The following is an 18258-nucleotide window of genomic DNA, read 5'->3' on the forward strand; positions in this document are numbered from 1 at the left end:
AAGGCGTACTGTACTACACTGTTATATAGTGTAAAATGCTCGTGCATTTCTGCCTTTCTCCTGTAAAAATGTACATACCAACTTGTATTAACATTCAGCAATATGGCACGTACTTCAACCAGTTTGAATGTAATAAACCAGATTCAATTACTACCCACTTTAGAGGTTTTGCTGAGAAAACTTAGTGCCTTCTACTCCTGGGCCCTTATGGGTCAAGAAAATCTGGTGTTTCTTCCCTTTCTTCGCACTTGGGTTTAAACTTTTACACACCACAGGGACTCAAGAGCAGTAACGTCCCCAGGAGCCTTGTTCAACTCAGGACTGTTTCAGTTTACAAATTCATTTTCCAACTGCTAAGCATTCCTGTTGAATTAATAACCCATAGAGTGTAGGCGAGTTCAGGGAAATGGTGGTCTCCATGGGCTGGCCAGTTCCTGCACTGAGTAAAGAAAGAACTTGCATTTATATAGCACGTTTCAGGACTTCAGGATGACCCAAAGTGGAATGAAGTATACCCAATGAAGTACTTTTGAAGTGTAGAGACTATTATTTTGTAGATAAACATAGCAACCAATTTGTGCACAGAAAGATCCCGAAAACAGCAATGTGATAAATGACCAGATAATCTGTGCTGGTGATGTTGGTTGAGGGATGAATGTTGACCAGGACAGTCTTGGAAAATTCCTCTTCAAATAGCACCATGGGATCTTTTACATCCACCTCCTGAGAGGGCAGACGGGGCCTCGGTTTAACGTCTCACCTAGTCAAAACTAGACAGAAGTGTCAGCCTAGATTATGTGCCCAAGTCGTAGAGTGGGCTTTGAACCCACAACCTTCTGACACGAGTGCTACCACTGAGCCACAGCTGACGCTACAGGTGTTCCCTGCCTTGCTTTGGTTTCTGTTCCTGTATTATTTTTGTAAGTTGGAGGCACAGATGACAGTTGGTATGGGTGTGGTTAGGAGGGATGTTGAGGTCTATAGGTAGCCTTTTGGTGGAAGAGGAGGGATTTGGCTAGGCAGGATGGCTTTGGGTAATGGTTGGTGGCATTACATGGGCATCAGACTGTAGTGGAAAGTTATGTGGAGGAGGTGGCACTGCACTCGTGATACCACAGCTCCACCTTCCATTTACTGCTGTATCCCATGGTGAGAAGGCACTGACTCCTTACTGGGGCCCATTCACTGGACCTTTGATGCTGATGCTTATTCCATTCACTAATTTTTGCTTCTCCTGCAGTTGTTTGTTGACGTTGTCTTCCATGCCTCTCGCTGTTTAAAAGACACCCGCACTCTACTGCTTCAGGTTCTTCAGAGCAGTGTTATTATTGTAGTATTAACCCCAAACTAATTTTTTTTCTAGTCCATCACTTGCATATGTTATTTTGTAAATTTTTTTAAAAAGCAAACCTTAAAACTCTCTTGGTTTCTCCTTCTATCCATTGGGTTTTGAGTTGCTGCAAACCATCCCCTGTGGCCATTTTTTTCTAATCAATTGAAAACCAGAAGAGTGAAGATTGACACAGTTGTGAAGTCTATCACTGTTGTATAAAAATGGTCCAAAACAGAGAGGGTCAAGTGGACCAATTGAGAAGTTGTTATGATCTGGAATGCACTGCCTGAAAAGGTGTTAGAAGCTGATTCAATAGTAACTTTCAAAAGGGAATTGGATATGTACTTGAGAAGGAAAAATTTGCAGGGCTGTGGGGAAAGAGTGGCGGGGGGGAGTGGGACTAATTGGATTGCTCTTCTAAAGAGCCGGCACAGGCACGATGGGCCAAACAGCCTCTTTCTGTGCTGTTTGATTCTATGACACAGGTATTAATGCTTTCTGATTACTTTAGTGAGGCAATGACTCACCAGCATTAGACCTTGGAGCTGCACAAGAGAGCCATTTCCGTTCACATTGACACTTTGCCACACGCTTACAAACTAAAACAGTCTGCTTGACCTTCTATCAATGGCATAATTAGATACGAGGTGAGCCTGACGACCCTACTCCTCGCTAGTCTAACAGATCGGGTGATTGCAGCTTCATTCAGCAATATTTAATTTGCATTATACCACTCTTTCAGACCCATGCGGCTGCCTGTTGTGAAGGGCGGAGGTAGGTAAACGCCTGATAGAGAAGCTGCATCATCTGATATCAGTTGCTATTTTCTGCAAAAGCCAATGTATTATTTCCAAGTAAACACAGTCACTTTCCTCTTAAAATAGCATCTTCTTGCCGCATGACGTGTGCTCCTCGAAACATTTAACAATGCATTTCGCACCCTCAAGTTGGATGGATATAAAAGATCCCATGGTACCATTTGAAGGCAGGGTGTTCTCCCAGTGCCCTGGCTACCATTCATTAGCTTGCTGTTGCAAGTGGAGTCCAAAAATAAACATGGCTGCCAAAAGTATCCACTCATTCAGTACAGGCCATCAAGTGGTTTCACTGTCGCTGGCTTGCACTGACCACGGCCAGTCATTGGAGAAAGTGTTAGCACCAGTGAAATGGTCACTGGTTATGATTTTAAGATTCATTGTGGTAACTCGCCCACCGGCATTTGTTTCTAAGTTGATCTGCCCATTGCAGAAACCATCCCACAGGAAAAAAAAGACTTGCATTTATTTATTGCCTTTCATGACCTCAGGACATCCCAAAGCACTTTACAGGCAATTAAGTACTTTTGAAGTGTAGACACTGTTGTAAATTAGGGAAACACAGCAACCAATTTGCACACAGCAAGGTCCCACAAACAGCAATGTGATAATGACCAGATAATCTGTTTTAGTGATGTTGGTTGAGGGATAAATATTGGCCAGGACACCAGGGAGAACTCCCCTGCTCTTCTTTGAATAGTGGCATGGGATCTTTTACATCCACCTGAGAGGACAGATGGGGCCTTGGCTTAACATCTCATCCGAAAGTCAGCACCTCCGACAGTGCAGCACTCCCTAGCTTGAACTGTTAGTCTAGATTATATGCTCGAGTCTCTGGAGTGGGACTTGAACCCACTGACCTTCTGATTTAGTGGTGAGAGTGCTACCCACTGAGCCACAGCTGACACCTAAAAACCTCCCCTCAACCAAATCAAAAATTCGAATGGCTGCTTCCAGTCTCTGAAATTCACCTGTGTGGATCACCAAGAATTCTGCCTGCTTGAGGGAATGATGTAAGACTGATCTCGAAAACAAGTCTGCACCCCGAAACAGTGCACCTGCAAACTCACTGACATATTCAGAGCTAAATCTACCCTTTGATCAAGGCAATGGGTATGATTTTTCTTAACTACACACTGTTGAGGATTAACTGCATATTAAGTCATTAATTCTTTGGCAATTCTAATTGACTCAGTTTATCATTTGCAATGTTCTAGTTAATTATAGCTCCAGGTTCTACTAATCTAGTTTCAAACTCTGAGGTTTGTTATTTGTGTGGATCCAGTCTGGTTTGTACTTTGGAATAAGAGTGATATGGCAAATCAAGTGAAGCAGACAACGTTGGAGACGTTTATTTCAAGATACAGGAATGAAAGCTCTCTGGTACACATTTAACCACACAGTGGTGGAAAGTTAATCAGTAACTCGGTCAATTTGGAGTTCAAGCCAGCTTCAGATTGTGCTAGGAATCTGCTTCCATATAGGCAGCCCTCAAACTTTCACTCAATCTATTTTGCTCCCTTGATAGTTACCTGCGCATTTCATGGAGAATGGTGCCTGCAAACTAATTGTCAGTTGCTGTGCAGGTGAATAATGAATTCTTCTTGAGTATAAATCTGGGATATTCACGTAGCGCATGGTCTAGGGTCGCCAACCCTCCAGGATTGTCCTGGACTCTCCAGGAATTGAAGATTGATCTCCTGGACACTGCTGCGAGCAACTCAGGAGAAAAATCATCAGGACATTAAAAAGATTGTGTGCTTTTTAAAAATTTCTCTGAACACTTTCGCTTATTAGTTCTAAAAAAAAGCATTGGAGATGGGCTGTATGACTGGAGTTGAGAATCATACAATCAGGTAGTGAGGAGCCTGTTCACTTCTCAATTGGCCTGAGAAGGTGGTGCGTCACGAGGATGGACTTATCGGCGGACCAATGGTGGGGCAGCTGGAGATGGGAAATCAAGTGATGAAACCTCCAGGAATAGATCCTACCAGAGTTGGCAACCCAAGCATAGCCGGTTGACTATGGAGCACGATCACACGGTGCCCACAACCTCGCTCAGAGCCTTCCGTGACCGATGGCGTCATAGGATATGACCTACCTTATTGACCATGATAACCAAATTGCTATCTGCCATTGCCGGCATACACATCTAGTTTGACTGGGCTACTCGTTATGTATTACCGGTGTCTGGCTCCCGGGGCGCACTTGTATTTGTGCTTGTCCTGATGAGGCCACTCTATCAGCCCAGACAAAATAACACCAAGACTAGATAGTTCCTTCCACAAATTATATAAAGCCTGCAGGAATAAGCTGAGTGGGCAGATTGGCAGGAAAGCTCTGTTTATATTGGAGCTGCCATTCCAGTTAGGACTATTCCCAGCCAAAATGGAGATGATTCCCCCTTCAATTATGCCTGAAGACTGCACTGCTGTAAGTGACTGAGATTGATTTTACGCACATTATTTATATTATGTAACTATCCTCCACTCACTGCATTTTGCTGCATTTCCAATGCTACATCATTAAATAAATTTAAAACAGAAATAGACAGTTTCCTAGAAGTAAAGGGAATTAGGGGTTACGGGGAGCGGGCAGGAAATTGGACACGAAGCTGAGTTCGGATCGGTCAAGGCCCTGTGGGTGGTGGAGCGGGTCCAGGGGCTGAGTGGCCGGGTCCTGCTCCTACTTCTTGTGTTCTTTAGATTTGAGGTTAGGATCAGATCAGCCATGATCTTATTGAATGGTGGAGCAGGCTCGAGGGGCCGATTGGCCTACTCCTGCTCCTATTTCTTATGTTCTTAAATCACCCTGCTTTTATCGGGAGACGTTGCTGTAGTTTCACTCATGAGTCTGTTTGCTGTAGTTCATAGAGATTCTTTTTAAATAGATTCTGCAGACTGTTTGCTGTAGTGCGCTGTTTAAATAGACATTGCTGAGTAAATAGATTGTGTTTGCTGTAAAATAGTCTGTTTGCTGTGAGTCCTGCTGTAAGTCCCGCCCTGTCTCCAACTCATTGGCTGACATGGTGGTGTCAATAGACTGCTCCAGTTACTGTGGAAACCACTCCTGCTTTTATTAGGTGTACTGAACTCAGCCTCCATTGGTAAGTGGGATAAAAAACACTCAAATAAGTACTGAAGCAGTAAAACCATTTTTTAATTGACAAAGTCAAAAATACTTAATTTGACACTTGAAAACAAATAGCTCTTAAATGGCAGCTCAGGAAGAGGTAGCATCAGATTTTTTTTTAGCAGCAGTCTGCCCCTGAACTGTGCCCAGTCCTATTATAGGAAATATGTATGCAAAGAAAGCTGATATTCATTTGCATGTAATTTACATTGCTGTGCTCTCTCGCAGAAGTCAGGTTTAGTCAGCCATGGCTCAGTTGGCAGCGTTCATCACCTCTGAGTCAGGAGGTTGTGGGTTCAAGGCCCACTCCAGAGACTTGAACATGTAATCTAGCTTACCACTTTAGTACTGCACTGTTGGAGGTGATGTCTTTCATATGAAACATTAAACTGAGGTCTGCCCTCTCAGTTGGACATAAAAGATCCCATAGCACTGTTTGAAGAAGAGCAGGGGAGTTCTCCCAAACTTTTATCCCTCAACCAACATAATTAAAAAAAACATTATCTGGTCATTTAGCTCGTGGCTGTTTGTGGGACCTTGCTGTGTGTAATTTGGCTGCCATGTTTCCTAATTTCTACAGTAACTACATTTCAAAAAGTACTTCATTGGCTGTAAGGTGTTTTGAGGTGATTGAAAGGTGCTATGTAAATGCAAGTCTTTCTTTAGGCACCTGAAAAGCAAAGCAGGAAATTCAGGAGCAAAGGATTAGCACCCAATTTTCTCGTGGGTAGTGCCTGTTTTTCAGGTGCTAATCCCAAAAAAATCTGCCGGCAGGTGATGGTCGAGGAGTGGGTGCTACTTGCTCAGCTAAGGTGCCAATGCACTTAACTCGCAAACCTCCTCTGATCCTTCTCCTCCAGCACCCGCTAATAAAAAGTAACGCCCAGAGAGATACCCACAGCCATTCAGGTGACTATAACTGACTGTGTCCCTAGAGGGCGCAGCAATGCGACTGAATGTCAGATGTGACTGCACACAGATTTCCTGTATTAAGACCAAGTGCAGTTGAGGGGCAGACTGCTCCTAGAAACACCTGTATAGGCAGAATACTGTGGCAGTTCCCCGGGGATACAGGTGGCTGATGGGGGTTACGGCTGTGAGAAGCTCAAAGTTCAGTTTTGGAAATACCGCAAAGAAGCATTGAAAACGGTGGAAACAAACAGTGCAGCAAGTGAGAAAAAAAAGGATGTGTCCACTTTAAGAGAAAGGACCCAACCTATTGAATGTGCCTCCCAGGCAGTGCCTGTTTTCATATGGTCCCAAAGCAGCTGCTGCGCTGATCGGGCGTTCTGAGTGCACTATGACTGCCTCCGTTTAACGTCTCATCCGAAAGATGGCACCTCCGACAGTGCAGCACTCCCTCAGTGTTTCGGGGGCCTTACTCTAGCGCACAGCCTGTGTGCAGGCTCTTGGTACCACAGGGGATTCCAGATCCCGTTATGTAGCACAGTGGCCCAATGAGCACCGAGTGGGCCTCAGTACCCACAGCTGATGGCAGCCCTGCTATTCTATAGATAGAGATGCTGATGCTAAGGGACAGTCCAATATTCATACATTTACTGCATGAGTTATCATCCCATTCATAGGGAGTTCAGTGCATAAAACAACTGGTCCCCAATTGATAACTCAACACCAGCTCCTCTGAATGTTCAGCTTAAAACTGCTAGAATCATCAGGCCTGTATTACTGACAGTGCAACATTCAACCACTAGACCCTCTAATCCCCCTGTATAGCAATCTGCAATATACAAATAACCTGCAAAAAGCCTCATAGATTTTGTCAAATAGATTTTACTAGAAACTCCCAGCAGTGGTTCAAATTAGGTTTAATTCCCCTACATTACAACAGTGACTACACTTCAAAAAGTATTTAATTAACAGTAAAGCGCTTTGGGACGTCCTGAGGTCGTGAAAGGCGCTATATAAATGCAAGTTCATTCTTTCCTTAATTGATACGTATTTTAAACAATTTCAGTGATTTAAAATCATATGGAGAACTACCAGGTGGAACAAAGGTCATGATTACATTGGGGAGGAATGAGAGAAATGCGACTTGAGGAGGCAGGTTCCCATCCAACGTTGTGGAGCTGGCATGAAGTGTGACCAAGAAAAGATTCTGTGGAATATTTGAGGAAGGAAGAAACCAATTCCCGAGTAGGGAAGAATGAATGGATATCGGCTTGGGAATCAACATGGAAGAACAACAAATCAGGCTCAAAAAAATCATGTTCATCGGATCACGTCTTTAATTCTTATGTCATGGAGTCACAGAAATTACATCACAGAAGGGGGCCCTTCAGCCCATCGCACCTGCACCAGTGCTCGCTCTTCAACGGAAAGCATCAGGCGGAATTTACGGAGACCCCCCGTCCGTCGGCAGGCAGTGAGCGAGGGCCTGCTGGGTGTCAGCCCTGGCTCAGTTGGTAGCCCTCTTACCTCTGAATCAAAAAGTCGTGGGTTCAAGTCCTCACTCCACAGACTTGAGCACAAAATCTAGGCTGACGCTCCAGTGCAGTACTGAGGGAGTGCTGCACTGTCGGATGTGCTGTCTTTCAGATGAGACGTTAAACGGAGGCAGTCATAGTGCACTCAGAACGCCCGATCAGCGCAGCAGCTGCTTTGGGACCATATGAAAACAGGCACTGCCTGGGAGGCACATTCAATAGGTTGGGTCCTTTCTCTTAAAGTGGACACATCCTTTTTTTTCTCACTTGCTGCACTGTTTGTTTCCACCGTTTTCAATGCTTCTGCCCTCTCAGGTGGACGTAAAAGATCCCATGGCACTATTTTGAAGAGCAGGGGGAGGTCTCCTAGCCAATATTTATCCCTCAACCAACATCACTAAAACAGATTATAATGCTCTTGGTTGAGGGATAAATATTGCTGTTGTGTAAGATTCAGTCACTCCATTAATGTGGGCTAAATTTTCCGCTTGGGAAAAATCCCGTTAAAAGTGAGGCGGGCTGACCCTTCGGGGATGTCCTAGCAATAAATAGTACCACCTCTGATTGGGTGCTTGCCTTTTGGAGGGGTGGTGGGAACTGGCATGCTGCATGATTTAAAGGCCTGAGTAGGGGCCAGAACAGCAAGAAAGTGGGGCAGCAGGTCAAACTGTTCAGATCCAAGAAATGGCCTCATTCATGGTTAGTGCTGCCCACTATTTGCCAGATACTTGTCTGCATCTGTTTGTACGTGTGTGTGTCTCTCTCTCCCCAACAGGCTCACTGTGATGATATCCCAATGTATAGGTATGTCACGTTATAAACGCAGTACAAAGACAAAAGTTTTATGAAAGATCAGGTCCGGATCGTCAAATAATGCTGCACTTATAACCAGTGTACATGTAACATAATTCGCAACTCCAATCCCTGTCCTGTAGGGAACTAATTGGGACAATCTCCATATTTCAGGACTGTGTGGTGATCTGACATATCAGATTAAGAAGCAAATGTTCGTTTGGCTAGTACGTGTTATCTGACTTACAGGAAAAAAGTATCATTCACACATTACACACATTATTGTTATACAGATCACAGCAGTCATATAAAAACATTGCACTCTGACTGACATTTGACCATTCTCCATCGAAAGAAATGGTTCCATTCCCACTGGTCACCACACTGTGGAAAGAAAGGAGGGGGGGGGTCAGTTCTGATGGACAGTGACATAACAATAAATAAGAACATAACAAAGGACAGGCAGGAAAAGTCCTTTCAGCCAGCAAGCCCACTCCTCCTACACACCATATACAGGATGTTAACTTATCGGCTGCCTTGATGCAGAGGCCTTTATTCAGAACCGTTTCCCGTTATACATTATTCAAGTTGAAGCTGTTTGTCAGCTTCTCCGAGTTCCGTAATTTGGCGTGTATGAGGTTTGGTTTTTTGGGTAGCTTGGAGGCTGCGATAAGCTGTGAATCTTTGGGTTGGAATTGCTCACGATGTTAACACAGAGAAGAAAAAGCAAGAATATGGGAGGAGTCGCACAACACCCGGTTATAGTCCAACAGCTTTATTTGAAATCACAAGCTTTCGGAGCTTTGCTCCTTCATCAGGTGAAGTGACTTCAACCTGGTGTTGTGCGACTCCTTACATTTGTCCACCCCAGTCCATCACCGGCATCTCCACATCAAGAATATGGGAGAGGGAGGCTGGCTATTGGGTGGTGTCCCCCAGACACAGCTGCCTGGCCAAGACATCCACTCAGGCTGTGCCAGGATATTCAGCTAGTGAGATGGTGCAATGTTGGCAATGTGTTTAGGCCTCTAACATATGATGCTGGCATATTCGGGGCGGGGAGAAGGGCTTGGATTTTTACATCATTTTTGATTTTTAAAAATATATATTAAAAAAATAACTTGTGTTTATGTTTTTTTAACTTTGGAGAGAGATTAATTATCAATGCTTTTGCAACAAGACGATATTTCAATCCTGCCATTTAGAACTGATTGGATGTTTTATCTTTCAGAAAAAGAGCTGGGGATCTGATGGAACGTAAGGGGTAATTCTAGGATCCCCTGCTCTCTGCATCTTGGAAAATCAAAGTGCTGAACGGAAAAATCACCAGCTGCAAGCCAGATATTTCCCGGGATAAGCTCCCACTGAGCACTGCTTCCAGCCGGGGGTGTTAGATCGTGAATCACCCCTGTGAAACCCTCCTGCCTTCATGCGGCGCTGAGCATTTTTGTTTCAAACCAGCTCGCTGGAGTTCTAAGGCGAAGAACTGAAAACCCTCAGACCCGCTTCCCAGCATCTCCCTGCACGCTCCCAAATAACCAGCAAAAAAGAAAACAGGAATTGCTTATAAAAAGTTGGAGAGATACGCTTGAAGCAACAGTTTCAATCAACAGCAGTCAGAAAGAACTATTAACTAATTGGTCTTGAGCAAAGAGGCAGCTTATAAGCACCAGAGCTGCTAGTAAGATGGGTTGGATAAGGAGGGTAAAATTAGCCTCTGCTAGTAGCCCGTAAGTCAATGGAAGAGAGAATCGAGCATCCCCACAATTCTGCATTGAGTGTCAGGAGGAACCCACCTGCCATAGAGATTTTGACAGCAGATGTCGAGGTCTGCGCTGGTCACATTGAAGAGACTGCTGTTCAGGTAACTCACACAGTCCACAAATTCCCCGGGCACGAAGAGAATTCCTAATGCACAGAGAGAGAAAAAAATGTAAGCATCCGGCCACTATTAAGTGTTCAGTCGTTGGAAGCCTTTTTTGCAGGATGTTAGTTCATGGTCGGGGGGAGGGGGCAGAGGGATGCGCTACAGAATTAAGGAGAGATACAGAAGAAAGCACAATGTAAAAAGCGCGCTGCGTACCTGCAACACACGCATTCACCAATGAAGTGATGAATCCTGTGATCAGCGCTCGGATGACAATTTGGGCCATGTCGCTCTTACGCATTGGAGCAATGGTGGCTGCAGAGAGAGAGAGAGAGAGAAAGAATGTAGCTGAGTCTCACGTAAAGAAAGAACGTGTATTTATATAGTGTCTTTTATTACCTCAGGATCTTAGAACCAATGAAGTACTTTTGAAGTGTAGTCACTGTTGTAATGTAGGAAATGTGGCAGTCAATTTGGGCACAGCAAGATCCCACAAACAGCAATGTGATAAATGACCAGATCATCTGTTTTGGCGATGTTGGTTGAGGGATAAATATTGGCCAGGACACCAGGGAGAACTCCCCTGCTCCCCTTCAAAATAGTACCATGCAATCTCTTACGTTCACCTGAGAGGGTAGAGGGGGCCTCGGTTTATCCGAAAGACGTCACCTCTGACAGTGCAGCACTCAATCAGTACTGCACTGGAGTGTCAGCCTGGATTGTGTGCTCAAGTTTCTGGAGTGGGATTTGAACCCATAATCTTCTAACTCAGAGGCGAGAGTGCAACCACTGCTGACACTGTGAAATCAGGTCTTATGTGCAAGTCTTTTTATTGAGCTTTAAAGGGATGGTGTTGCCATACTGAGGGAGCTTCAGACAGGGTCAATTCCTGAAGCAGTCTGTTCTGAACACTAACTGGGATGTTGGCTGCTAAACGTGTCAGTTTGGCTTGGTGGTAGGACTCTTTCCTCTGTGTCAGAAGGTTGTGGGTTCAAGCTCCTACTGCAGGAGTTGAGCACATAATCTAGGCTTACACTTCCCAGTGCAGTACTGAGGGAGTGTGACACTGTCTTTTGGATGAGACATTTAACCTGTTCTGACGGATATAAAAGATCCCATGGCCTGTGCGAAGAAGAGCAGAGAGATTTCCCGGTGTTTTGGCCAACATTTATTGCTCAATCAGCACCACCAAAAACAGATTATCTGGTCATTTATCTCATCGCTGTTTGTGGGATCTTGCTCTGCGCAAATTAGCTGCCGTGTTTCCCTACATTACAACAGTGACTACATTTCAAAAGTACTTCACCGGTAGTGAAGCACTTTAATACAGTCTAAGAATGTGAAAGGTGCCATATAAATGCAAGTTCTTTCTAAATCTGCTGCAGCCCAAATGTTATAATGTAGCTTTATATTGGTATTGATAATGATATTACATTGATTATGTTCTTATGCCCCAAATTACATGATAAAATAGTGACTTATGCCACTTAACTATTATAAAGCAAGCTTCCCCGTGGCACTATGGACCCGATATATTACTAATCCACGCTGACCTGTGCTGAGTTAAGCTGATCTCAGCTAAGGCAGTAGTTGGGCCTGTTGAATTGGTCTCAGCATCTCTGGAATACGACGTGGAAAAATCAGCCCGAGCTCCCTCTCCTGATTACTGTCGAGTGACCCTTAGAGGGAATTGCTCAGGTAGCGAGGATAAGTCTCGGTTGTGATACTTTAAAAGGTCCAATAGCCTCCGTGGCTCACTCATAAAGAAATAAAGAACTTGCATTTGTATAGCGCGACCTCAGGATGTCCCAAGGTGCTTTACAGCCAGTGAAGTATTTTTGACTTCATTTGACTAAAGAGGTGTGGAGCCACACCCCAAAAGTGTCTTCAGGAGGGGAGGGGAAAAATTGAAGAAAAGAAAATCACAACAGATAAGATAAATCAGAAAGTAGTGGTCAAGTGACACTAAGTTAGGATTTTAAAAGACCTGAAGATTGCAGAAGGTGACTTGTCACATTGAAGGCCTGTTAGCACATAGACAGCAATTGGCTGATTTTGCATTAGTTACTTACAGAGTCCTCCAAGCACAATACCGATTGAAGAGAGGTTAGCGAAGCCACAAAGGGCATATGTAGATAATGTCTCTGCTCTGACCTTCGAAAATAAAACAGAAAACATAAATCTTTTCCATTCATCACCTGCACTGCAGTATCTGTCTGCACTCTCGCCTCTGAGTCAGAAGGTTGAGTGCACAGTGTCCCACTCCAGAGACTTGAGCACAAAATCTAGGCTGACACTCCAGTGCAGTGCTGGGGGAGTGCTGCATTGTTAGATGTGCCGTCTTTCGGATGAGACTTTAAACTGAGGACCCGTCTGCCCTCTCAGGTGGACGTAAAGGATCCCACGGCATTATTTTGAAGAAGAGCAGGGGAGTTCTCCCCGGTGTCCTGGCCAATATTTATCCCTCAACCAACATCACTAAAACAGATTATCTGGTCATTATCACATTGCTGCTTGTGGGATCTTGCTGTGCACAAATTGTCTGACGTGTTTTCTGCAATACAACAGTGACTACACTTCAAAAGTTCTTCATTGGTTGTAAAGCGCTTTGGGATGTCCTGAGGTCGTGAAAGGTGCTATATAAATGCAAGTCTTTCTTTCTTTCTGATGCTTCCAGTAGGAGCTCCCAATTTGAGATATGCAATGTTGTTTTCGACTTAACTGAATGTGAAAACATCAAACTGGAGGTAATAGGTGGCACGGTGTGCAGGCCCTTTCATCCCCGGGACCTGAGTTCAAATCCAGCCCTAATTGAAGTATATTTCCCCTGCTTGCTGAGCAGTTCTTAACCAAAATGTAGCCTCAGCTGATTTCCTCCTTACTCAAAACTACTGCACAAAACTGGCAGTAAGGACTTAAAGATGACTTATTGGGATTGGGTGACACGCTGAGTTAACACAAACTCCTTTGAACTCTAGATCTTGGATTTGAATCCATGAAATGAAAGCTTCCTCACCCTGTTCGCTGTCAGAAATCTTTGTGAAATGGCCTGGCTCTCAGGAGTAGGAGTGAGCCCAGGACTGCGCCTATTTCAGGACTAGTTGTCATTAAACCAGCAACTTCACTTAGAGCGGCCACTAGGATACCCGGTGTTGGGAATGTAAAATCTCACAATGGTACAGTAGGTGACGATCTTGTGAAGCGGTGGTGAGTTAACAGTGTTAGAGGAGAGTAGAGGAAACTTTACTCTGAGGCTGGCCAAGCAATAGCAGGTGTAGGAGCGCCTGATGCTGACACTGGGTGCTGAAATGGCTTTGTAAAGTTCTGTTCTGCCCAGTCCCACTACTGGTCTGCACAACTCATTATCCCTCACCTTCATCAGCACAAAATATCACCATTTTAAAAATAACAAACACTCCTGTGCAATAGTTATTTCAAAACTGCAGCAAAAACAGAGTGGGGGTAATTTTGACTTGGAGCAAAAGTGTAAAACGGGCGACACACCCCGTCTGATTTTCATTCCCGTTGACTTCAATGGAAATGAAAATCAGGAGAGATATATAATGTGCGGCTGATCTGATATCGCCCATTTTACACTATATAAAACACTGGAAATAGTGAAATCAATTACATTTTTCGGTCATTTGTATCTCACAATTGTTATTTGTAGATTTTCGGCCTGGTTTTTCACAGTGCATTCTGGGTATTAAGTTGACATTTAAAACTCCCATGATGCACCTCTCTCCCACTCACCTCAGGCGCTAACGCCCTCTGACCCTTTTCTATTTGGTCATGTGCTAAAGGTTGTCCTGGTGCACTCTGGGTATTGTAGTTTCACAGCAGCAGGATGAGAACTGCAGTTCTCCCCATGCATATTTCCTCACACAGCCACAAGAGTTTGTCAACAGTGAACTTTACAACTCAAGCCTCAGGCTTCAAAAAGAAGGGCAGGCCTATGTGTCAGAAACTTTTTTGTAGTTATTTCTAATACTTAAAAAAGAAAATTTTACAGCTAAATTCAGTGAGTTTTTTTCAGAATTGTGTAATTTTTTAAATGCTTGTTATGTTATAAATTTTATTTGGCTGTCTGAGCGAAGAAGAAAATAGCATTGGTCAGTTTTGTGGTACTTCTAAAAAAAAAAAGGATTATGGCATTTTCTCAGTTTTCTGCTGATTCTTCTTGGTACTTTTTGCTGCTTTTTAATTTGTTCATATTTAGTTCATCAGATACTTAAATGGTAAGTTGAGAGAGAAGTAGTTATTTGAGCCAATCACAATTCTTATGCCCAACAGAGACCTATGACTCTTCAAGGCAACACTTTTAGATGTAACCCTTTGAAAGGTGTGGTGGGTCAGACATGCATTGGACACCAGACTTTTAATTATATTGATAGCTGCCCAGCAGGTGTTGGCAAAATTGATCTCAATCAACACAAGAACAGTATCCAATTAGTACAATTTGGAATCAGGTCTCTTAAAGATAAACAGTCCACAGGTAGAACAGCAGGAGGGAGTGAAGGTCTCAATGTAAAAGCCACCACACCATGGTCTACCTGACCTGAGAATGCTTGATGGGCAGTGTACCATTTACTGGACAATCCATCCCTTGATCTTTAGCAGATAGGGCTAGATCACTGGCCCTTTATAGAAGACGCCCGATTTTCATTCCATCTTAGTTACCAAGATAGAAAGAAAGAAAGAAAGCCTTGCATTTATATAGCGCCTTTCACGACCTCAGGATGTCCCAAAGCGATTTACAACCAATGAAATGGAACGTGCTGCAGGCTCGTGCGGTGGACGCTGATTCGCTAAATTCCTTCAAGCGAGAGCTGAACCTGTTTCTGGCTGGGGCGGAGATCACCTCATGCAAGAGGTCAGTGCCTTGCAATGTTAATCAGGGCCAGAGTGGCCTCCTGAACTAGTTTCAATCGCTGTGGGGGTGGGGGGGGTCGGAGAGGAATTTTCCAGATTTTGTTCCATAATTGGCCTGTGTTTTTAATCTGGTTTTTCACCTCTCCCAGGAGCTTACATGGCTTTTGGGTGGGGCGGGGAGTGTATGTATTGTGATGGACAAGGTGTTAGTTGTGTGGAACAGGCTGGCTGGACCAGAGAGTCCTTTCCTGACCATCATTGTTCGTGTGTTTATATTTCTAAACCCTTTTCAACCCTTAAACATAAAAACACTTTGGCTCATCAACTGTCCGGGGATCTGTTGGAAAGTAAATGGTTACTGAGGTCACCTCATTAATAGCCGACTAATATTGGCTGCAATTTAACCCGGACTCCTCGTTGACACTGTGCATACTCACTGAAATCCACTGCTTTTTGCCATTAATAAATTCCGCTACACCATCCAATCGTTTTTTCTGGTATAAGGAAAGCCTCTGGTAGGCCACAAACTCATTGAGAAAGAGTTTGATTCCAATCAATTCAGCCACGAGGAAAGAATCATTCCAGTCCACGCCCACCATGAAGGCAACGGGCATGAAGACGTAGGAGCAGATCACCTGTATAAAAAAAAATACAAAATAAACCTCACTACAGGACTCCCATCTTTAACTAGACACTTAACATTAGAGTGTTTGCACAGTGCAGTTAGGGCAATAAAGCATATTTTATTATTTACAAGGATATCAGGAAAGATTGAACAGGCTGAGGCTCTTACCTTTAGAAAAGAGAATGCTGAGGGGGGGTCACCTGATAGAGGTCTTAAGGTAATGAAAGGGTTTGATAGGGGTCATAAATATAAGATAGTCACCAATAAATCCAATAGGGAATTCAGGAGAAACTTCTTTATCCAGAGAGTGGTCAGAATGTGGAACTCACTACCACAAGGAGTAGTTGAGGCAAATAGCGCAGATGCATTTAAGGGGAAGCCAGATAAGCACGTGAGAGAGAGAATGGAATAGAAGGATATGCTGATCGGGTTAGATGAATAGGGGAGGGTGGAAGCTCATGTGGAGCATAAACACCAGCGTAGACCTGTTGGGCCGAATCTTTCTGTGCTGTAATTATTGATCAGAAGTCGCTGTCTTGGAAAATGAGCCAGAAGCAGTAGAGTGAGCTGTTTATATGTTGAGTAAATGAAATGCAACTCATTCACAAGATCATCAATACCTGTGTGGAGATCACTTGCTGTAACTCCTATTTTCAACCTGCCAAATTTACCTGTACACTTTAAATTCCTTTATTTTTATCATAGCATTCTGAATCCCACTATCTATATTGATATTAGTTTAATTCAGCTATTTTTTCCAATATGGCTTGAAACCTGACTTTTTTAACCAATATAAGCACTCATTTTCCTCAATCCCACTATTCTTAGTTGTCCACTTGTGATCCCGCCAGAATACCGGAACCTTCTCAATCCCACTATCCCCACTGGCGCACTAAATCCTACTGTAATAAACGGTCTTTTCTCAACCCTTCCGTCCTTTACTCAAGTGCAGGGACCTGACTGTTTACATTCAAGGATCCTGAGGGAAATGGACCAAGAAATAGCAGAGGCTCGAGAAACTGGATTGGAGAGTGGTCAGTGTAATACCCATTTTCAAACAGGAGGTGAGAGCTAATCTGGGTAGTTACAGGTCCGTTAGGTTAGCAACTGTGGCAGGGAAAATTTTAGAATCTTTAATTAATGATGAAATTATTAAATATCTAGATGAAGAGAAAATAATTAGAAGCAGCCATCACGAATTTCAGGAGAATTGTGCTTGATAATGCTGATAAGAATTCTTTGATGCGGAGACAGATATGGTGGATGGGGGAAATGCAGTGGATGTGGGGTGCATGGACTTTCAGAAAGCCTTTGACAAGATACCACATAGGAAACTATTGGAGAACATTAAGGGGTAGGGAATTAGAGGAAAGATAGCCAATTGGATTAAAAACTGATTGGAAACGAGGAAACCGAGAGTAGCAGTAGAGGACAGTTTACCAGAGTGGTTGGGGGGTAGCAGTGTCTCACAGGGTTTAGTTCTGAGACTGTTTCTGTTGACTATGTACATTTGGATATTGGACTAGAGGGAGTGGTGTCCAAATTTGCAGACTGTGCTAAAATGGAAGGCATATTAAATAAATCTGAGGACCAAAGGAAACTGCAAGGTGATATTGATAATATTATGGAATGGGCAAAAAAGTGGCAGATGGAATTCAATGGCAGTAAGTGTGAGGTGGTCCATTTTGGTAAGAAAAAGTAATAATTATACTTAGAATGGAGGAAGGCCAGGTGATGTGAAAGGGTGAAAGTTATTTGGGGGCTCACAAGGCGTCAAGTGGATAAGGCCATAAAAAGAACTAATGGACTACTCGGGTTTATGACCAGAGTTATTGAATACAGTAGTCGAGAGGTAACGGTAAATCTATATAAAACCTCAGTAAGATCACAGTTGGAGTGGTGTGTGCAGTTATGGGCTCCAGGAAGAATTTTTTCATCCAGAGGGTGGTGGGGGTCTGGAACTCACTGCCTGAAAGGGTGGTAGAGGCAGAAACCCTCAACTCATTTAAAAAGTACTTGGATGTGCACTTGAAGTGCCGTGACCTACAGGGCTACGGACCAAGTGCTGGGAAGTGGGATTAAGCTGGATAGCTCTTTTTCGGCCGACACGGACACGATGGGCTGAATGGCCTCCTTCTACGCTGTAACTTTCTATGATTCTATGAATGTCGAGACAACAGAGAGAGAACAGGGCAGATTCACTCGGATGCTGCCTGATATGAAGAACAAGGTGAGATTATGGGGTGTATTTCATAGAGATATTTAAATTATGAAGGGACGGGACGGAGTGATAAAAACAGGCTGTTTCCAGTGGTTGAGGAGTCTAGAATGAAGAGGCCTACACAAAATATTAAAGGTAAGAGATATAAGATGGAGAA

The 18258-nt window shown here is 43.7% G+C and overlaps 1 protein-coding gene across 1 annotated transcript in view; it reads right to left on the minus strand.

Moving 5' to 3' along the window:
• Positions 1-7508: 7508 nt before the first annotated feature.
• The window catches only part of slc28a1 (solute carrier family 28 member 1), a 29003-nt gene continuing 18253 nt past the window's right edge, over positions 7509-18258 (minus strand). Inside the window, exons 13-17 of the mRNA XM_067973225.1 lie at positions 15693-15890; positions 12456-12537; positions 10600-10698; positions 10313-10424; positions 7509-8900 (exon numbers count right to left, since the gene is read on the minus strand). Of these exons, the coding sequence (XP_067829326.1) occupies positions 8780-8900; positions 10313-10424; positions 10600-10698; positions 12456-12537; positions 15693-15890 (612 nt within the window). The 3' untranslated portion in view covers positions 7509-8779. The remainder of the gene's footprint in view (positions 8901-10312; positions 10425-10599; positions 10699-12455; positions 12538-15692; positions 15891-18258) is intronic.

The sequence above is a fragment of the Heptranchias perlo genome, chromosome 38 (genome assembly GCF_035084215.1).
Source record: "Heptranchias perlo isolate sHepPer1 chromosome 38, sHepPer1.hap1, whole genome shotgun sequence".
NCBI classification, from domain to species: Eukaryota; Metazoa; Chordata; class Chondrichthyes; order Hexanchiformes; family Hexanchidae; genus Heptranchias; species Heptranchias perlo.